The sequence below is a fragment of the Etheostoma spectabile genome, chromosome 20, assembly GCF_008692095.1.
Source record: "Etheostoma spectabile isolate EspeVRDwgs_2016 chromosome 20, UIUC_Espe_1.0, whole genome shotgun sequence".
NCBI classification, from domain to species: Eukaryota; Metazoa; Chordata; class Actinopteri; order Perciformes; family Percidae; genus Etheostoma; species Etheostoma spectabile.
In genome coordinates this window covers 24,636,202-24,659,038 of record NC_045752.1, presented here as the reverse complement: position 1 = coordinate 24,659,038, position 22,837 = coordinate 24,636,202, and the positions used below count along the sequence as shown (strand labels likewise).

The 22,837-nt window shown below is 41.1% G+C and overlaps 1 protein-coding gene and 1 long non-coding RNA gene across 4 annotated transcripts in view; one reads left to right on the top strand and one right to left on the bottom strand.

Annotated features, from left to right (window-relative positions):
- The window catches only part of LOC116669983 (uncharacterized), a 17,466-nt gene extending 11,471 nt beyond the window's left edge, over positions 1-5,995 (top strand). Inside the window, exons 2-4 of the long non-coding RNA XR_004326926.1 lie at positions 4,830-4,836; positions 5,868-5,869; positions 5,985-5,995. This is a non-coding gene — a long non-coding RNA (uncharacterized LOC116669983). The remainder of the gene's footprint in view (positions 1-4,829; positions 4,837-5,867; positions 5,870-5,984) is intronic.
- Positions 5,996-6,475: 480 nt separating this feature from the next.
- The window catches only part of adck1 (aarF domain containing kinase 1), a 109,993-nt gene continuing 93,631 nt past the window's right edge, over positions 6,476-22,837 (bottom strand). For all 3 annotated transcript variants that reach the window (XM_032500145.1, XM_032500148.1, XM_032500147.1), the window contains 2 exons: positions 21,933-22,126; positions 6,476-8,450 (listed from right to left, as the gene is read on the bottom strand). In XM_032500145.1, coding sequence (XP_032356036.1) covers positions 8,291-8,450; positions 21,933-22,126 — 354 coding nt within the window. In that variant the 3' untranslated portion in view covers positions 6,476-8,290. The remainder of the gene's footprint in view (positions 8,451-21,932; positions 22,127-22,837) is intronic.

Below are 22,837 nucleotides of genomic sequence, written 5' to 3'. Positions count from 1 at the left end.
CACACACACACACACACACCAGCACTATACTACATATCTATTGCTATCACGCTCTTTATCAGACACAAGTCGTTCTGAGAAAACCCTTCCTCCTCTGGAAAAACAGTGGAAGCAAGTTGTGTGTTGATGATTGCAAAGGGTGGAAGAAATAAGCAACATTGTGTATTTTGGGTGTTCATGTAGCTTGTGCATGTAGCTTGTTTAACCCCGGTCAAATCTACATTTCCAAATTCCCAGCATGGCTTTAAGAAATTTGTCCCTGACATGTAGAGGCTATGCCAACAAAACTGAAACTAATTTTAATTCACCTGATGGGGCATTGCAAATAAATTCAAAAGAAAAAAGCCACAATCCTGTTAAAATACCATTACACTGATTTGGATGGCCAACTTGTGGTTGAGGAATACTTACCACCTTTTGAATATTTTTGCAATTATGCACTTTGGCTGGATGAACTGCACAGAGAGGAAAATTATCAGCAGCTTGACTGGCGAGTGTGTCTGCAAGATTTGCTGCTGCAGGGATTAAAACATGTGAGGCTGGAAATGAGAGGCTGACATTCAGAGTCTGGGCTGAATTTTAGAAGGAAATGGAGCAGAACAAGTTAAAAGCCATTTTTTCTTGTCTGTTTAGAGTCTATAATGAAAAAACTGTTGCCATATGCTGCCTTGGCCAATAACAGAGCTTCTTAATCATAATGTTTCATTTAGTTTGGGAACTCCTGGGATCACAACATTGGTAGGCTGGTCTCACATTTGGGTTCAAGTGAAATATCGCAACACCAAATTTAATGGACTTCCATAAATTTGGTCCTGACGTTCACATTTTCCTCAGAATGAACTGTAATAACTGACGATCAAATGTATGGTTTTCCTCTTTCTGCCATCATCAGGTCAAAATATGTCCAGTACGTTTTGACAAAATTCCTACAAAACTAATGATATTTCAATCAACCTCACAGCTAATCTAAAACGGAGAGCATTGTAAGTATCAAACCTGATAAACATCAGCATATTACCATTGTTATCTTTAAGCTCAAAACAAAAAAAATCTCACATTGGGGCTGTAGACTTAAGTAATGCATGCCTTCCTCTCAAGATATTGTACCAAAATGTATGGACACCAAAATGCATAATAACCTACATATAAGGAGACCGCCGGCTGGACACATGACGCCAGGGGGTCACGTGATGCTGGCTAGCTACAAGCTCCATGATGCCAAGCGGCAGGTGCTAGTTGTTTAAGCCGCTACAGAGCTTTGTGACGCAGGCAAAGGACCTCCTTTACAGCTCGGTCGTATCAGCTTCAGTTAGTAGATGTGTTTAGCCGAAAATTGGTGACTTTGAGCCGGGTACAGAGCACCGCGAGGTGCCGCTCGAACAAACACAATAACAACATAATGTTCAATAGGAAAAACAGACCATCCGCACTACTTAATTATTTTATATTATTTTTAGTCCATTGGTTGGATATTTTGAGACCAGAGCAACAGGAAACATCAGACATCAAGTCATTAACAACAGCTCATTAATGTCCATTACCACAATACATAACAAGCCATGACAAGTACAATTGAATTAGGGAGGAGAATTAAAAGGAAGGTCAATATGAGATTGGAGCAAGAAAAGGTATATTCAGTATGACTGTCCAGAAACTGGATAAAGACTGTGTATGTTACATTTTTAACCACACCAATGCTTCTCTTATCTGTTCACCTTCATTCTGTTTGTTATTACTTCTACCTTTCAGATGGCCCTTTATTTATTACCTTCTTATTTATCACCTTTTTCTCCTTCATTTCTGCTACGTCCCAACTCCACAAAAATCAACTGTGTAGATTTTAAATATGGGAAATTACGAAAAACTGTCCCGTTATTGCCTTGTGACAGGAAAGACGCCTTCTTCTTTAACCGGCCCGTTATTCCCATGAGTCTTGGAACCGTTAGCCCACCCACGACCTTTCCCTTAACCAGCGGGACGCCAATAAATGTAAATGTAAATGTGCTGTATTTATATAGCGCTTTTCCAGTTTTTTAACAACTGCTCAAAGCGCTTTTACATCTACAGGATACATTCACCATTCACACACATTCATACACTGTGGCCGGGGCTGCCGTACAAGGTGCCACCTGCTCATCAGATATACATTCATACACACTCACACTCCGATGCGCAGCACCGGGGGCAATTCGGGGTTCAGTGTCTTGCCCAAGGACACTTCGACAATGACTGCAGGGGCGGGGATTGAACCACCAACCTTCCGATTGGCAGGCAACCGCTCTACCACTGAGCCACAGCCGCCCCTAATAGTCCCAACCAAACGTGTTATATGACGCAAAAGGAGACAACCAAGCGTATGTTATATGACGCTAAAGGAGACGACCAAGCGTGTGTTATATGACGCTAAAGGAGACAACCAAGTGTGTTATCTGAAGCTAAAGGAGACGACCAAGCACGTGTTATATGACGCTAAAGGAGACAACCAAGTGTGTTATATGACGCTAAAGGAGACAACCAAGTGTGTTATATGAAGCTAAAGGAGACTACCAAGCATGTGTTATAGGACGCTAAATGAGACGATCAAGCGTGTTATATGACACTAAAGGAGACGATCAAGCGTGTGTTATATGACGCTAAAGGAGACGATCAAGCGTGTGTTATATGACGCTAAAGGAGACGACCAAGCATGTTATAAGACGCTAAAGGAGACGACCAAGCGTGTTATAAGACTCTAAAGAAGACTTTTAGCGTTAATAACAGCGACAAAGGAACCTGACCAAGCGTACGTACTTTACGAGATGGGATTAAGAATGTGTTGAAATTATGTTTAAATTCATGACAAATCGCAAATTTTAGTCAAAGTTTTCGAGGTTGAGAAGGTCCACGAACTGCCAGCTGGTGTCTGCCGCAGGCTGGCCCGCTGTGAGCTCTCTCAACAGACGTGTGGACAAGAGGCATTTTGTATTTCCCTGTTGACGGATCATTTGTTTAAATAATACAACACAAATATCCATTATAAGGTAACAAGAACCTGTGGTTTCCTGCCTTTTCAAAGTTAAAAAGCTCCAAAAGCGATTGCAGTTGTAACAAGCTGCAAACGCACACACGCAGGCGCACATACACTCTCTCTCTACAGGCTACAGAGCAACGTCTGACAGGACTGAGAGATACTAGTCTCTTTTTGACTTGCAAATAAATTATAAAATGTAGACACTTTGGATTTAATCTTACAGTTCATTATTATAGTTTGCTGTATTTGCCTATTTTACATTAATACATATGTAACAAATTGAGTTTCAGTTCAATGAACAGTACATTACGTGATAAGATGCCATGGCATATGTTATGGGAGAGTTGGTTTATTTAACGGACAGTGTACAATAAATGTATTGCACCAGATATATTTCATAAATGTATCACAATGCTAATTTCCATCTGTAACATGGCACATATAGCTTATATAAAAATTAAATTACATAACTCTGACAACTACCTTAATGACAACATGAATTTTAAACTAAAAATAATGCATTAATAGTTGTAGGGATATCATTCCACTGTTGTTCATGTTCATGTAACTGAACAAGCAGTTTAAGCAAATGTTGTCAATCAGTGTTCCCTTCATTGATGATCTTGTTTGTCCTATTTCTGTCATGTCCCGTCCCTGTGTCCTGTTCTTCAGACAAAGGTCCGGGGTTCCACAAACTGAACAGTGACAATTTCCTGCATGTCTTCCCCCTCTCTCTCCCGTTTCTAATCTAGCTGTCCTGTCCATTAAAGGTAGAACCCCCCCATAAAATAAAATAAATAAATAACCAATGTGTTTAGGCAACCAAGGTGATGTAATCATGTTGTGCAACATGATTACATTTACTAGCTAGATACTAGCTAGTAAACTACTAGCTAGATAAGTTGGCCTTATTGTTGTATTTGCGATATCTCGCAAAACAAAGTTGAGATCTCGCAAATGAAACTCAAGATATTGCAAATAAAACTTGTGTTTGTCCTCAGTACATACAATTTCTAATGACTGGTAAAAAATGCAGATGGCGCTTCCACCAGCTCATAAACATGGAGACAGTTTGGCTGGAATAACGTATTTAAGGGAAAGTTGATGTACCTACTAACAGAAATGACATATCTATGAAAATAACTGGAGAAAATCTACCAAATATATTAAAAGCAATGCCAATAAATGACTGGACTATCTGAAAAGACTAAAACGGACTCTATTGGCATTCCTGAAATGCACCGGAAATTGTCGTGTTTATGCTGGTTTCATCTTGAAATTGTAATGGAAATACATTATATAGATGTACGTGGTGTAAACTATAAAATGAAATTAAAAATTAATATTTTTTACTATTTATTTATTATGTTTTTTAATTCACTTTAGCAGGTGAGATGAGTGAGGAGTCCCAGAGAAAGGAAAGGGCTACCAGATTGGAGGGGTTTGAATTAACTAACCTTAACCCTAACCCTAACCCAGAGAAAGAAAAGAGCAACCAGATTGGAGGGGTTTGAATTAACTAACCCTAACCCTAACCCAGAGAAAGGAAAGGGCAACCAGATTGGAGGGGTTTGAATTGGTAATGGGCATGAAGATGGGTTTGGAGTTGTGAGGCGACAATACGTTCTAGGCTTTTCAACAGAAAGGGAAGGTTGGATATTGTTGTTGAGGGAGGAGGGATCCAGACCAGGTTTTTTAAGGATTGGAAAGATAGCAGCAGTTAAGGCAGAGGGGACAGTTCCCAGGAACAGTGAGGAGTTGAAGAGGTTAGTGAGGTAGGGGCATAGGACGAGGAGGCAGCACTTCAGGAAGGGAGTAGGGAGGGGGTCAAGGGAGCAGGTAGTGGGTTTGGAAGAGTTGATGAGTTTTGAGATTTCAGGAGGGGTGACCGCTGTCAAACTGGGAGAGGAGGCACTGTGGAGGAGGGGTCGGGAGGTCAGGAGAGAAGAGGAAAAGAGGAGCTGTGGTAGATGCTGGAGTAGATACTGGGAGTTATGATACAGGGGATAGAGATTGATAAATTATGTTTTGTTAGCGAAAAAGTGGAGGAATGAGTTGCTGAGATCGGGAGTAGAGGAAGGAAGGGTGTTGGTCCATTGATCAGATGTTCAAGTTGGCGGCACGTTTTTTTTTTTTCCGAGTGCAGGTGTGTACCAGGGTGAAAAAAGTGACAGATTTTGTTTGTTGTTTGAGTGTTGAGGGAGGTAGACAAGGTGGAGTTGAGGTGGTTTGTGAGATTATCAGGTGAGGTGAGGGTTGAGTCCAGGTGGAGCGTGGTGGAGAGCAGGTCAGAGAGATGGTGGGGATCCATTGATTTAAGATTGCGGATTTCTCTGTTGACGTGAAGGCGTGGGGTTGGAAAGGGGATGGTGAACCGTATCAGTTTGTGATCAGAGAAGGGAAAGCGGTATGGATGGAGGTTGAGCACCGGTTGGTTTGTGGAGAAGACCAGGTCGAGGATGTGTCCTTTTTCAAGGGTGGGGAATGTGACATGTTGGGTGAGAGTGAAGTTTACCAGTAAGATGGGGAATTCTGATGAGAGCTTGCAGGTGGGGGATTCCATGTGGATGTTTAAGTCTCCGAGTAGAAGCAGACGTGGAGAGAGAGATGAGGCTAGTGTGAGGAGTTCAGTAAAATCAGAGAGGAAGGAGGGATTTAGATTAGGTGGCCGGTAAATGAGGATGACTATCATGGAGAAAAGAAGGCTTTGAAGGCAAGAAATTAAAATTATGATACTGAGGGGAAGGTGATTTCTGTGATCCGGATGTTCTGATTGAAAATAACGGCAAGGCCACCTCTACGGTGGGGTTTGGAGATGTAGCTGTAGCCAGGGGGGGATGCTTGGTTGAGGAAGAAGTCGTCATTGGGTTGTTGCAAGTTTTTGGCGAGCAGAAGAAAGTTCAAAGTGTTATGGATTAGTTCATGGAGGGCAGGGGCTTTATTGTTGAGCAATTGGGTTTTGAAGAGGGCAAAGTTGGCATGGCAAGAAGGTGCTGGGATGAGGGCAGGCTGAAGAGATCTGAGGTTGTCGTAGTTGAAGAGTCCGACCAGTTGCAGAGTTGAATATCTGAACATGATGCTGAGCGGAGGGACTGAGCGTGATAGCGGTTAGCCGTGAGCTAGGGGCACAGAGGTAGATGACTGACGTGAGTGCCAAGATGATCCACGGCATGGCAGGAGGAGATGAAAATCCAGTCTCGGTCACGGCTCGCATCTAGTGGAGGTTGCCTGTGAGAAGGACTGGGGCAATCTGGTTAACCGCTGTGGCAGCTAGGATTAGCCACCCCGCGTTGGGTGAACAAGGGCAACCAGCTAGCAGCTAACCAACTAAGCAAAGGCCTCACAAGGTGAATGTTAAGTGTGGTGAGTTAAAGTGACAGTGACAGAGACAAAGATTGCAATAGCAAAAGTACAGAATTTCAGCCACTTTCTGAAAAAAAAAAGATTCAAAACAAGTCAATGAGCCAGAGAGAAAAACCTTTATGCAGAGCCACAAATCAATTGTTTTAACTTTTAGACCAATCACAGTCAGCTAAACAATGTCACAAATTGAGGTTGGGGCGCAATTACCAGCCAAAATTGGTCTCAGGAGCAGCTGTGAAAAACAGATACTTTGCCTTTGTAGCGCGGCCTGGCCGACGCCAGCCCCCCGTGTCCTATTGGTGGTCCAGCCGGCTCCAGCCCCCCGTGTCCTGCCGGCGGCCCGGAGGGATATCGCCTTCGCCACCGGCCTCCAGAGGGTCTTTGCTGACCTGCCAGGCCTCCAGATATTCTTCGACGACCTGCCCGGCCTTTAGAGGGTCTTCAACTTCATCGCCGGCCTGTTTGGCCGCCAGAGGGACTCCATCTTTGCTGCTATCCTCAGCCCTACTGGCCAAAGAAGTTCTGTCCCCAGTTTCCGAGTGCCCACTGTCCCCAGCTCCCCAAGTCACACTGCCTTCAGTTCCCCGAGTTTGACGGTCCTCAGTACTCCAGCCCTGTTTGATCTTGTCCTCCCTTCCTCTTAGTAGCATGTCCCTGCATCAGCATGCTTTGTTTCCCTGCCGGTTCTCTGTTTATTTCCCCGGTTCCTGTTCATTTTGTTTCCTCCTTTTTTGACCTGCCGTTTTTGTGTTTGTTTTTTTGGAGGAATAAATCTTCCTATTCAGGCTTCTCCCGTCTGCCTGCCTGCCTGCTTTCTGCATTTGGGTCCACTAGTTCCTGTCACTGTCACACCATATCTACATTTGTACCTGAACTCGTCTTTCCTCTCTACCTGTTTGTATCAATTTAATTCAACCTATTTATAAAGTCAAATCGTAACACGAGTTATGATAATATTTAATGTTTATAAAAAAACTTAGAGATAGAGTAGGACTATACCACACACTAGAATTTACAGAGACCCAACAATTCCACCAAGCAATTGCGCTTAGTGCAACGGCCCAAAGGAAAAACGTCCTTTCAACAGAAAGAAACCTCAAGACAACTTTGCACGGCCATCTACCTCGACCGGTTGGGGGATAGGGAGGAAAAAAAGGTATATTTATGGTTTAAGATCTATTGCCTCGATTCAAAGATTGAACATGATCATTTAATTGGGACCCCATTAACTCAAGATCCTAACTAACTGAATCTCATATTCTGACAGTTATTGAGAGAACTGAAAATCTTAGCATCTCAAGTAATAACGCTATGTCTTAATAACTAAATACAGAAACTTATCTCAAACATGTTATGCTCCCACTCAAAAGAAAGGAAAGACTTAAAAGAAGTTTTAGTGCTTTAGGGAAAAGAGAAGATGAAAAAAGTACAGAGCTGTAATCAGGACATGGTGGCATAAATAGTGAAAGCAAAGGAAAACAGCTAACCTGGTTCTGTTCTCCTTCCCTGCTATCTCCTCTAAACATCACCGTTAACATATTGTATCTCAATAATTTGATATGTACCCAAACAGAGTATGTACTGTAACTACTTCTTGACAGCTTATCCATCCGCCCAGTACTTCTCTGCAGCATCTCCAGCTATTATAGCACAAGTTGCCAGATACAGTCAGCACAGGAACTGCATGCCGTATATTAGATAATGGTTGAAGTCGATTTAAAGCTTATTAGGGTTCAAAGAAATCCACATGTTTTGTCTTTGTATATATCCATAGAGTTACAAACTGTATTATTAACATATTAACAGAGGTGAAACTTACAGTGTGTGTGTGTGTTTGAGCACACATTCAAAATGTTTTAAACTGCAGTGCATCCCAAAACCCTTTGATAATGTCCCAGTGCAATGTCCAGATGTCTCTCAGTGCAGAAATGCCAGCAGAACAGTGAGCCAGTCACCCAACATGGAGCCCTTCACCCACAGAAGCAGTTCATACATAGTGAGTCTCCACAGGTTGAGAGACTCCGCCAGTGTGATTTGTAGATGCCTCCTCCTGGACTGAGCCTTACTCCTCTTGTGCCTGTCAGCCAAAGCAGCAAAAGAAGAAAGGGGTCAGGCACAATTTGAAGGTATGGGGTTGAATCATAAACTTTTTTTTACAAATGTTATGTTCCTTTCCAACTTTCAGGAAAAAGCTGACACAACTTGGATACTACTTGTAGAATGAAAAAAAAAACAGCTTAAGATGGTACAGAAAATACATCTTTAAAATGTAGACAAATAAGGGATCTATTGCAAACAATTCCCTAACATGTATATACTAAAATCCTTCAACTTGGATGTAATATACTAAAACAAATATGAAATCATGTTAACAGAAATGCTCACTATTCAAAGTTGGACTGTAAAAAAGCGTGAGTTCATCCTCTATGTGACATTGACATGCTCAATAAATTTAATGCTAATTAGCAAATGTGATTATGTTACCGTGCTGAACTTTTTTTTTTTTTCTTAGGTACTAATTAGTGTAAATAAGCCAGAATTAGTCAGTACACTAGTTTTCATCTGTTGTCCTTGGCCAGGTTTGAAATTATCAGCCTAAAATCAATCAAGTTTAAAACCATTTTGATAATATAAAACATATATCAGTTACAGTAGAAGTGAAAAACAGAAAGATATAAGCAGAACACAGACATGGGCAGCAATAAAAAAGCCTATTACAATTAAACAAAGCAAAAACAACGTCTTTAATTACAGGACAGTTTGCAAAAACATATGAGCAAAAGCACCACAACAGCACTAAGGTTCTGTAAGTCAAGCAACAAGGCAGTTTAGCAGCATAAAAGTTGCCTATTGACAGAGATTTGCCATGATGAAGGCATACAAGCTAGTGCTGACAGTTTACTATGTAGGAGATCAACTTTAGAGCTTAATTACGCTGTTTTCAGAGTAAGAAAGCTGTGCAAAATGAAGTGCGTAGTAGTGCACCTCACAGGTGTGGCATATCAAGATGGTGATTAGACAGCATGATTATTGCAGAGGTGGGTCTTAGACTGGCCACAATAAAAATGCCACAGTAAAATTCTCCTATTATTCTCATTTCAGGTTCACAATTGTATTTAGAGGTTATATTAGGTTTACTTGGTTAAATTTTCAAAAACACAATATTTTTGTGGACTACACATTGCTGCGGCTCCTCTTTTAACCCTGTGTGTAGAGCTCTTTGTTCTAGCTACTGAGTGAGGCATCTCACTTCTATTCCATCTTTGTTGGGAGTCGCACAAGCGCATCAGCTAGATAAGCACAGCTAGATAAGCACAGCTAGCTAGTCAGTTGAAGAAAATGAGGGAGTGCCACAAAGTGACGCACGTTCGTCACGGAAGTAAAGGCTGGACTACAATAGAGCTGCTAGGAGCAGTTTGTGATCAGTGTTTTCTATTGGAAATGGTAAGTCCCTTTGGGGTGGACTTTGGCCTTTTTCCACATTATAAACCTATTACAGCCACAAAAAATATACATAACACAAAAAGGAAAAGGGAAAAAGCCAAAAAGCATAACATGAAAACTTTAAATTTAAAGTTTCCTTGTTCGTCCACTTATATCTGTGTTTGTTGACACCCGCTATGTCTGCAATGAAAGCAGAAATACCTGGCGGAAATACATTATTTGATCGACAAATAACGTGTTCATCAGCGTTTATCGCATAAGCCATTAAAAACCAATGAGATCAAACGTACAAAATTTGTGTTGATTTTCATGAAATTCAATCAAATTTTACTATTTCCATTAGACATTTTTCATTTGATATACCTTTATTTGCATAAAAATGTGTGTATGGATATATATATACATATATGATATATGATATAATGGCAATAAAGGTTTATCTTATCTTTTATCTTCTGAAAAAGACCTATTCGGCATAAACCCTTCACCAAATGGCCTCAAAGACCCTGATTTTGACAGTTTTAGAGCAGAAAAAAACCAAGAATATGAACTGAAACAAAAAATATAAAGACTTAAAAATATTAATACAAGTAGGTCCGTTTTGCGGGTATTCCCAAGGGTAAAGAAGGAGGAATTGCAGTAAAGTTGTTGGGGGAGCTGACTCTAGAATTGCTGAAAATTGAGAGACAATGCGAGACTGAACGTGCACATAGCACCACCGGCCAACAGCCCGGGGCTGGGGACGAACCCAGAATCATGCTGAGGAGATTCCTGAGATCCTCGGACAGCGACCTGCTACTGCGTAAAGTGAGAAATAAGAGCAAGCTAACCTGGAAGCATATCAACATCATGCTATCACCAGACTTTCCTTGAGCTACACAGATGAAGTGTGACAAATGTAAGAAGAAAAAACTTTATGAGCGAGAGATGAGATTCAGAATCTTGTATCCTGCCAAACTGAAAATAGATTCTTGGGATGGAGTCTGACATTTGAATGCCCCTATAGTAAAACAGAGCAGCTGTAAGTACAAAATGCTGGAATTGAGGTGTGGGAACGAGCTGAGACTGCAGGACCTAGTGCCTGTAATACATTCCTACCCATGGAAACAGTTGGTTAATATTTTATAAGAAATGTTTATTCAGACAAGCTCTACCACTGTCAGCAGTCCAGCATCGGGTAAGGCAGAGACCCTATGTGTGTGTGTGTGTGTGTGTGTGTGTGTGTGTGTGTGTGTGTGTGTGTGTGTGTGTGTGTGTGTGTGTGTGTGTTTAAAATAAAAAAGTGTATTTGTATTTAATATTTTGTATTATTATTATTACATGTGTTATTATGGCTTTTATTTTCAACTATTCTGTCTTTTTCTTTATCAACTTTACTATCTAATATTGTATGTGCTGTCTGGTTGTTCCTGGTGGGGGATCTGTTAGTTTTATACAGTTTCTATTTTTAACAGCAATAAAAAAAACATTTAAAAGAAATGTTAAATGTTTTATCTAATTTATGAAATGAAAAAATTTGACAGTGGAAACAATGGAAAGTGTAAATTATAAGGTTTCTCTGAGTATTGTAGCCATGCTTTTATGATAAAAACTTGTAAAGCTGATAATCTACTAAGCTAGTCTGGTCCTACCAGACTACATTTCTTACAATCATTTAGCATTAGCATCACTAGTGTTAGCCTTAGACAAATCATTCACAACTAATGGAGCGAGCTGGAAAATCAAAATTTTCCCGAACCCCTTAGGGAGGAGGGCCGCAACATCATGGCCACCAGCTAAACTTAGCAAAGATTGTTCTTGCTCAGGCTTTAATTTCTGGACATTCAGTAGTGTTGCCACAACAGACTGAATGGCTTCGCTCGCTTTCTCTGCCGCCATTACAAAACAACAAATCTAGCACACGGCCTTGATGTCATTGTTCTTCAGACACTCCCTCTGTTTGCTGATTGGGCCGCCAAAAATTTGTCAGGATAAACCCAACAGTATCAGAATCAGAAATACTTTGTTGATCCCCGAAGGGAAACTCTTTTATACCGTGAACCCTAATGGTGTACTGAAGGGAATGAAAGTTGAGCATAAGTACATAGGAGGGAACGAAGCCAGGCTACTGTTAAGTTACTTACAAACCAAAGTAGCTCTGGACCCCACAGGGTTAAGACACACCATTATAATGCCCAGGCTTATCAAGCCAAGGTGTGTATGGCTTTGCTGAATAGCATTGATTGGAACGGTTACAGAGCAGCCTTGTCCTGCAGAGATAGTCTTTTCATTTATAGAATCAAGGGTACTAAGTAACAAACCATCCACGCATCCACGACTCAATAACCTAGTCCTGGAGAGTGGTTGCCAAATGCAGTTAGGTCTATAACAGACAAACAGCTGGTCATGTGTCCTGTGAAGATACATTGTTTGAAGCCACTCAACCCTGCTTTACCATCCCAAGAAGGGTGGGATGGGTGCTGTTAAACTGACTGACTGGTGTTAGACTTTGATCAGACCTTAGGATGGAGTACAGGGTTTGTAAAGGGTTTCTTCCCCTCAGCAGTCAGCCCCATTAACAAGGCCCACTGAATCTAATCCTTCATGCTGTCCTCTGCACATTCTGTTTATCCTGAACTTTACACATCCGTCAACATTCTTGCACAGCCTGCAATCTGCACAGCCTAATTTTTTCTTTCTTAATGTTATATAGTTATATGTGTGTGTTCACCCTCTGCTCACCCTTTGCCCTCTTGCCCCCTGTCCCTTGTTGGAGTTCACTGACCGGATGAAGGAGCTGGATAATGCTGGAACCAAATGTACCCCCCTTCTCCCATCATTTGCCCCTGGCATCTACCTGCACCCGTTTTGACACATTCACCAAAGACGCCTCTGCCCCCTCAACAATGGCAGCTAACTCCCCAGGCGGATGAAGATGCTTGTGTACAAAATGAAGTGAGCTTTAATTGATAAGAGCCGGGTCCAGGCTGCACACCTAGTGGCCCTCATGACCAGTGATGGGAATAACGGCGTTATTAATGGAGTTCCTTTTTTCAGTAACGAGTAATCTAAATGATTACTCTTCCCATCTTAATAACGCTGGTTACTACGTTGCTGCCGAAAAATGCGGTGCGTTACTATAACTGAAGACCTTTTTTTTTTTATCAGACCAACTTGATCTCTGAGCTGAGGCAAAGACTTACTTTTTCTTTCTTGGTTAGAGGGCCGTGCACGAGACAAGCGCATAAATGCTGACGATTGGCTGAGGCTTAGTAAAATTTCATGATAAGCCAATCAGAGTAGAATGTTCGAAAGCAGGCATAGTCGGACACACAACAAACAACACAAGCAAGTCAGTCAACGAGAGACAGGTATGGCGTTATGAAATCAAGGAGAGGCGGTGGGGGCACTATGACTCTAGAGTGGCTACTGGCTCCAAAGCTCATTGCCGTCACTCTCTCACTTCTCTCGCTCTATCTCAAATACACTCAAATACACACACACACACACACATAAACACGCCGGCCCGACGCACATAAGTATAAATATCAGGCCACTTTCATCATTTGCACTGCACAGAGTATATATTTGTTATTCATTTTTGCTTTAGTGCTTAACAAGCATTATTTAATTTTGCCCAGTTGTGGCCTGTTGAGGGGCAATAAATATCAAAAGTTCCAAAGTATCTATTGTGTTATTTGTATCGATCCACAAGCCATAATATCTACATACGGTACATGGCATTTGATTGGAGGCTAGTCTCACTTTGTCCCACAGCAAAATTAAAATAGTTTAATAGTGTAAATAGTATAAAATACTGTACATTGTTTCTGTTAATGTACTGTATTAAGTGGCCATTTCATTATAATATTCAGATTTATCATATATAATGGAACATGCACATATAATTTCCATTAAGTTCCATTAAAGAGAGGTGGAGGTAGGGTCACATTTGAGCATTTAACAATTTACTTGAAAGTAATGCAATAGTTACTTTCTGAAGTAACTAGTTACTTTTATAATTGGCTCGACAGAGATGGCAGCTTAACGTTTAGCTCCTGGCCCAATTTTGCCAAATAGTTGTGTTATATGGTTCCAACTTCCGTATTCTGTGAATTTGTGCTAAATAGATCCATTTTAAGCCAAATGGAAAACAAGAACAAAACCCAACGCAGCGATACTGACGCCATTGAAGAGGCACTGGAGAAACAAAAAAGCTACCTCAAACCCCTTTTTCTCAGATTCTTTGTCAGATAACAGGAGGGGATCGACAACAACAAGACGCTTACTACTATCCATGTCCAGCTAGCATCTCTGACTGCAAGTCTTGGCTCTACCAGATCTGATGTGGACGATCTAAAAACTACTGTGAATAGAAACTCAGGTACTCTTGACAGCCATGACCACGCTTTTCAAGAGCTGGAGGTGAAGCTAGCAGACATGGAAGACAGAAACTGAAGATGCAACATCTGCATCTCAACTTGCGCATGTGTTTGGTCCCTTGTCTTGTGTCTGTCTGTGTGTGTGTCTGTTTCTGTGTGGGTGGTCACATTGTCTCAGTGTATCGTTTGTAATTGTTTGTTTTTGGCAGGCTTTTATTTTTTTGATTATTTTTATGGGCATTTCCACCCTGATAGGACAGCTGAGATAAGAAAGGGGAGAGAGAGTAGGGGAGGACATGCAGGAATTTGTCACAGGTCAGACTCAATCTCTGGACCTTCTGCGTCGAGGAATAAACTTCTATGTAAGTGTGCCTGCTCTACCAACCGGTAGTTGACACGCACACACACACACACACACACACACACACACACACACACACACACACACACACACACACACACACACACACACACACACACACACACACACACAGACGCACACAAAAACAGACATGCACACACAGTGTGCCTTAATTGCATGATTTCCCTGATTAATTGCGATTAATTGCGCTGTTGTATGCTAAATCCAACAATTAATTCAAAAGTAGTGTACAGCGCAATTTTATTTTAAACGTTCTGCTATATGAACAAAAGTGCCATAACATTTGTTCTGCAAATACTTATCAGCATTTTGTCCCGCGCACGTTCTAGCATAATGTCTCTCTGTTTTCATTACAGTCCGAGCCTGCAAATGCAGCGCCCACCATTCATCATCAACATAATACACTGTAACTCAGTAAGTCCAGTACTAGTAGTGTTACTTTTGCAGTCCTCTCCTTTTCATACAACTGGTGTAATCTTCTTGTGATGGTGCGTCTTAAGGGAATCTCATATCTGCCGTCATTTGTTGCAATTCTCAGAATGTTTCTCTGACCTATTTCCTCCACAACACTAATCGGCCTGCAGTCTGTAACACATGTTAGCTTCTCTTGCCTTTGTTTATCTATACTTGTCCCACACGCTGCATCTAATGTAGTCTGCCGAAGCCTCGCGCCACTGTTTGGTTGAATGATTTGCTGGTATCAACTGTGTGTATTGCATTTAAGTGATATTTCAGACTGGAAGTACTCCGGTGATAAGAAATGGTTTCAAATCACTTTGGTTCTGGCGACTGCGCTGTCTAGAATAACTTTAAAATGAAAATGGCCATGTAAAAGTCCTGTACCCTTCTCCGTGTTTGTTGGTTTGTTTATTTGCCAGATCTTTTCAGTCTGCAGTAAGCAACAGACTTTTACAAAATAAAAGCCTGAGAGCAACAGACTTTTACAATAATACAAGAAATAAAAACTGTGTTAATGCACGATAAAATAAGTGTTGGCGTTAATTAATTAATGAGTTAACACAGGCCACCTAAATATTGTGCATCCCTCTTTGAGGACTTTATAGGACTGCTGTCTATAATATGTATTTACTTTTGACTGTGTAATTATTGCTGGAAATTTTACCCTCCTGTTGACAACCCCCAGGACAGAGGGACTAAAGACCTGTGTTTAGTTGATAACTATGGATTGACTGAGCATGTGATGGAGCCCAAACACAATTAGGGCTACATTCTGGACCTGATTATCTCCATTTCCAAGGTTATAGTCAGGGGTGCACATAACCTTTTTAGTGAGTACCAGGAGAGGGTGTTTGGTACTCACTCCTTAAGCAGCGTGGTCTTAATAAGTGCAGTTTTCCCCACTGTCCTCTTCAGTGTCATCCCCACTATCCTCTTCAGTGTCGTCCCCACTGTCCTCTTCAGTGTCGTCCCCACTGTCCTCTGCTTCAGCTTCCTGCATGGTAGATGATGAAGATGCTGCAGATGCACGTCCCTGTCCTTGGTTGAGCCTCTGATTAGCTGTCTCTATCCACAGGTCAACAGCTTGTTTTGGGTTAAACGTCTCTGTGGTCTGCTTTGACAGGTGAATGTGCATCAGGGCTGAGAGACGAGCATGTGACAGTTGAGATCTGTACTTGGTTTTTATTATGTTAAGATGAGAGAATCCCTTTATGTAAATGTAAATGTGATGTATTTATATAGCGCTTTTCCAGTCTTAACAACTGCTCAAAGCGCTTTTACATCTACAGGAAACATTCACCATTCACACACATTCATACACTGTGGCCGGGGCTGCCGTACAAGGTGCCACCTGCTCATCAGATAAACATTCGGACACATTCACACTCCGATGCGCAGCACCGGGGGCAATTCAGTGTCTTGCCCAAGGACACTTCGACAATGACTGCAGGGGCGGGGATCGAACCACCAACTTCCAATTGGCAGCAACCGCTCTACCACTGAGCCACAGCCACCCCTTACAAGCTGCCACTGCTTAAAGGCAGTGTAAGAGACACCTTAACCACCTTGTGATGTTGGAGTAGGCTTCTGGGTTACTTGTATTACTATTTGGACCAAGTCATACACAGAAGAGGCTCCCAGACGTTTTCCTGCTGTTTAAGCGATCCATTCTGTCACAGTGGTGTCTTTGTCAAGTTGCAAGTGGCCTCATATTTCTTGAGAATGTTGCAAATGTTGTGTTTCCAAAACTGTGGAGTTCTTGCATTTCCTGAGGCCATGTTGAAGGATCAAATACTAAAATGATCACATGACTTAAGGGAGTCATATCTGCTTTCAAACTCTTCAATTAATCCCCTGAGTAAGTTTGTCTTGTCTATGTCAGCATCAGCATTAGAAACAGTGCGTGCCCTGTGGCCTTCACCATCAAGCAGAAGTGTCAACTGTCCAATGGCCACCATGAGTTCATCCTTACATTCTCCAATGGTCAGTTTTTCCTTCTTAAACCTAATGGATGTGGTCTTCAAAATGCTGCCAATGTCAAACATGTTTGACAGAAAGCACTGAAAACGCTCTGTGCAGATATGCTGCAAGTTACTGTTATCACTTGTAGCCAGTTGCGTTTTAATGGCTGTCAATAGTCTTGATATTTTTAACAGTGGTTCATGCCTCCATGCCGACCATCTGATATTATGAAACTTACCCAGTTTCACAAAGGAGATCCCATTTTCTTTACATTTCTTCTTCAGTGCAGCAGTTTTTTTTGCTCCACCTTTTTGTAAATAAAACTGCAGCAGCTTGACCACAGAGCGATTAAATGTCTCACAGTAAGGAACGTTGCAATCAGCTGATTTTACGCAATTCTCCAATGTGTGTGTGGTGCACAGAATGTGCACAAGGGAGTCTCCAACCGCAGCGAGTTGCTTTTTTGAGTTTTGGCACAACGCCGTTGTAGATTCCGACGTTGACAGCCATCTGTACACACAGCGACCAACTTTGTTGTCCAGTCATCCAAGCCTGTGTCCTGGAAAAGTCTCACAAGTCCGTCTGTTACGGCTTGCGCTGTTCGGTCATCACCCAATTCAATCAATCCAATAAAGTCCGAGGTAAACTCTCCGTTGCTGGACACAGACACAATGTAAACGATTTCCTGCTCAGTTTTTGTGATGTCCTCAGATCCATCAAAAAGTAGTCCCCAAAATTCAGCAGACTGCAACCTGGCTCTTAACTCCCCTCTGATGGTGTAAGCGATGCTCTGCATTATCCGTGCGCCTGCTTCACGTGAATGATATGCACCTCCGACATTTACTCCTAGCCGCTTCAGTAAAGGAATATCCTTTGGGAAGTGCGTGTTTAGCTTTATGGAAGGCAACAAGAAAAACATTAAACAGAGCTTGTCGCTGTTCTTCATTCAGCTTGTCTCGCCATCTGGATAGTGGGCGACTAGACATTTTGTCCCGGCTAGCTTGTTTATTAGCAATGGCTTGCACCACACTCGTGTGCTCCTTGCTCTTTTCATGTTTGTCAAATAAAGGATGGTTGAAATTCTTTGTGCCTTTATAACAATGCACCTGTTTTGTCCGCTAGATGTGGATTTGAGCGGCAAATCTTGCACCACATTTCAGTGCGTTCATCGTTAGCCTCAAGCAACTGCACATCTTGGAGCCACTTTTCCGAAAAAAAACTCTTTTCTTCGGCTCTGGCTCCAGTTGGCGTTTCTTTGTAGGTGGCGGAACGCCAAAGAAGAAGCTGCTTAATGTCTGTTGCTTTTTGGACATCTCGGACCGTAGTTTGCAAGCAACATGTCATGTGTAAGGTTAGATGAGAAGATCGGTCAAGTACGCAAAGGCGCGTAGTAACACAAGCATGCGTACTTGCGTACCAGTTATGTGCACCCCTGCTAATAATGATGTTGACAGTTATGCAAGCAGGAAGTCATCAAAGATGGAGTGTGGGCAAATAGTTGTTGTCTTGCCTATTAACTTGTATAACATATTGTAGCCCACATTGGACTCTGGTCTTTGTCCATATGAAGCACAAGAAATCAATTTATTTTTGTTTCCCAATGCAGGCCTTCAACACATCAATAAATTATTTAATAAATTGTTTAGTGTGAAACCCCTCAGGCAGAGTTCCTTAAGTATAGGGACATTAAGTATTTTAATAAAAAGAAAAAAGTCTATTCAGAACAGAAACATTTGAATCCATGTACTATGTAGGCCTATACATAGATAGGTAGATTTTTTCTCAGCTACAGACTTTCATAAATCATTCACAGAAATAAACTAACTTTTTAATCAATTTCAGCCAAATTTCTTTTGAGAAAAAGATCTCATACAACTTTAAGGTATTCTGTTTACTCACCATCAGATTCCCATTCTTGACAGGTGGACAATAAAAATAGCGTTCAAGAAATTCAGTGTAAAATGTTTTAAAATGTTGTTTAAAATAAACCCGCCTGTCTGTTTGAGGTGTTTTGACGCTTCTCCCAGCACAGCATCGGTAATTCAACTATTTCAACAGGAAATCCCAGTGAGAGGGAGAGAAAGTGTATTTCATCTGCCCCTCCGTGCGGCAGAGTACTGTACTGTATGCTTCCAGATGTTCCCGGGAACCAAGTGAAGGCAGAGATGAAAGAATGGCTGTGGAGATGAATTTGTGGTGGGCATCATTGTGCGTAATTGTCCAGAATACAGCAGATGTTTGCAATCAGGGGTGTATCCAAAACTAAAAGCAATAGTGACTGATGATCCACTCTCTGATCTTTACTGTGTTTTGTTTAACGGCACTATCTCTGTGCACACAAATGTTCAAACTGGTAAACTGTATATCACTGAAAGCACCAGTGAAACATTCATCCATTCAGCTTTTCTCCTCCACACCTCCACAAATTATTCAGAAAATTAGACAAGCAGTCAGTACCTCCGTATCAAGTACAGAATACGTGTTGTCACAGTGTCATGCAAAACCAATTCAAATATGACTCAATTTTATGCAATCAACGCCAACGGGCTTTTTCAAAATTTGTTTTACTTCAGATATTCCCACAGGCCCTAAAAATGCAGTCATCAAGCCACTACTAAGCAATTATAGGCTGATATCAAACCTTCGATTTTTAAGTAAAGTTAAGTATTTTGATGCCTTCCAGTCAGGTGTTCAAACATAGCACTGAGACGGCTCTAGTTACAGTCTTTAATAACATCCACTTAAACACAGACAGTGACAAAATTTCAGTCTTAGCATTACTTGATCTCATTGCTGCATTTGACACAGTAGACCATAACAAATTACTAGACAGATTGAAAAACTGGGTTGGACATTCTGGCACAGTACTAAACTGGTTTGAATCCTACAGGTAATTTACGCATCTGAGCTGACAAATATGACGTGCGGAGTTCCCCAAGACTCCATTCTAGGGCCTCTTCTGTTTAACATTTACTGTACATGCTTCCACTGGTTCAGATTATGGAAAACAACAAAAATAAGTTGTCATAGTTATGCGGACGACACACAGATGTACATAACCTTATTGTCAGGGGACTATAGTCCTGGACAAGTAAGTAATCTAATTATAACTAACTAATTGATCAAATCAATCGATTGGATGTGCCAGAAATTTCTTACATTAAAAAGGGGAAAACACTGAAGCAACTGTTTTTATTGCCAAAGAGGAACAATTCAAAGTCAGAGCTCAGCTTTAATTGACAGTGTTAAAAACAACAAAGCCAGAAATCTTGGTGTGGTTGTGGACTCAGATCTGAATTTCAATAACCGCATTAAGACGATTACAAAGCCAGCCTACTATCACCTTACGAATGTTTCAAGGGTTAAAATACTTGTGTCTGAGAAGGATTTGGAAAAACTTGTCCAAGCTTTTTCTCTTCAGTAGACTCAACTACTGTAATGGTGTCTTTACAGGTCAGACAGACAGCTGCAGATGATTCAGAATGCTGCTGCTCAAGTCCTCACTAAGACCCACAAAGTGGATCACATCACTCCAGTTCTTAAGTCTTTACACTGGCTTCCTGTCTCTTAAAGAATTGATTTTAAAATACTTCTGGCTTACAAAGCCCGGAACGGTTTAGGGCCAACATACATTTCTAACTGCTGCTACATTACGAACCACCCTGACCTCGGAGGTTGTCTGGGACAGGTCAGCTTTCTGACCCCAGCGTCAAAACTAAACAGGGTGAAGCAGCATTCAGCATTTTTATCCACCACATACTCCCCGAAAACTGCATGACATGGTGCTTTTTGGATGCTTTTATATAGGCCTTAGTGGTCCCCTAATACTGTATCTGAAGTCTCTTTCATGTAGGCCTTAGTGGTCCCCTGATACTGTATCTGAAGTCTCTTTCATATAGACTTTAGTGGTCCCCTGATACTGTATCTGAAGTCTTTTTTATACAGAGCTTAGTGGTCCCCCAATACAGTATCTGAAGTGTCTTTTATATAGACCTTAGTGGTCCCCTAATACTGTATCTGAAGTCTTTTTCCCAAAATGTAGCCACTAGAACCAGTCCCACAATGAGCTTTCCTCAGTATGTGCCATTTCTGAGTCTGTAGCTTTTTAGGAGGAAAGAGGGGGGGCAAGGTTGGAGATTGGGGGCATGGCCTTGACCAACTGCCTCATAAAAACCTCATTAAGTGAAATTTTCATGCCATGGGACCTTTAAATTAAGTCTGAAGACCTTTGTTTTTTATGCTGCCTTTCTTTAAATTATTGTTAATGTCTTGTATTGTATACTGTTACTTTTATATTCAGATTTTGTTTTTATATTCTTAACTGTTTTTTTACTGTTTTTAACAGCTCTTCATGCTCTTCAATTGCTTGTTGTTGAACTGTGCCATACAAATAAAGCTACCTTGACTTGTCTTCTGTATTTATTTTATAAAAATGTTTAAATATGTTTGTGTACATGCACCAAACCAAAGCAAATTCCTAGTAAGTGCTACTAACCTGGCCATAAATCTTTCAGATTCTAAAGATAATCTCTGTTACTGTTCCCCATATTAGTTGTTTCTTTATTACATACATGCTTGCTCTGCTTCTTTCGTTCTTTTCTTGAAAGAAAAACCTTAAATAATGTATTTTGCGTTTGCATGTGTTCTGTCAGAAATTTGCCTAAAAAGCCGTGGTTTTTCAAATTTCATTTTCACCACTTTCCTTACTAATGGAAAATTTTGTCAGAGAGTTGTTGTTGACAAAATGTCTCATATGCTTTACCTACATCTTCAACATAAACTTAATTCCAGTCTTGTTTTATTAGGTATTATGCCATCTGATTCAATTGAAGGGATGGCTCACTGCGTCATGTTCCAGTGTCACTTCTGATGTCAGTTTAAAGCAAGACAAAATATCTCATGAAGATAAAATTAAAAAAACATTTAGTGGTACAAGTTCAATCTTTCTGACCTGGCCATGGCACGTATGCAGCAGCGAGACATGTTGATGAAGGATGAAGAAGAGGCTCTGGTCTGTAAGGTGGTCTCAATTCCCCTCATCAGGTCGTTGGTCTTCAGCAGCAACAGCATCTGCCGGGGCACTCGATTCAACAGCTCGCTAATCTGTGGGAGGTATAACGCTGCATTGGTCCGTATCTCAACATCCTGGAAAAAGAGAAAGAAAGAAAAACAAGCCATCTCTTTACTGGTTACATTATGTACACGTCAAAGGCCCTGTATGGCCATACTGATTTTTCACTGATTTTGACCAACTAGATCTCTTCTGGGTCAATGCACAGGCCCACCTTTCTTGACTCTTCAAGGTTCGTTAGGGCAGGACAACAAGATGATTGATGATTTTAATTAGTATATGAGGAGTTTGTGTGTTCATGGATGATGTGTGAAAAGAATGCTTGACATCTTTACAGATGCTGTGCATTTGAACCATAAGACTAGGTAACATGGTGGGGAAAAAAGAATAGGAAGGTTTTACAAGTACAATTTTAATCAAATACTGTTAATAACACCTGACGATTGGAATGGATTTTTTTTTTGTTCTTGAGATATTGCCTCTTGGTAATGCTGCTTGCACGGCTACTGTAGACAAGTTGCTTCCAGATATTTTACTTGTTTGTCCCAGCTTGTTTGAGGTAAGTTAACCCAAAGATACTATTAGATACTAACGTTGCACAAGCTTATAAACACTAAAACATCCAAGCCCTATGACGTTAACCTCACCTTCAGGGCCTTCTCCGGATGAGAGGGGTCAGCAGCCTAGAAGGGCCTGTATAAGAGGTTTATGTTTTGGTCCTTGTTGAGGTAGCCACCTGTGATACCTTCACCACACAGAAATATAAGTAACAACATTGGCTACTT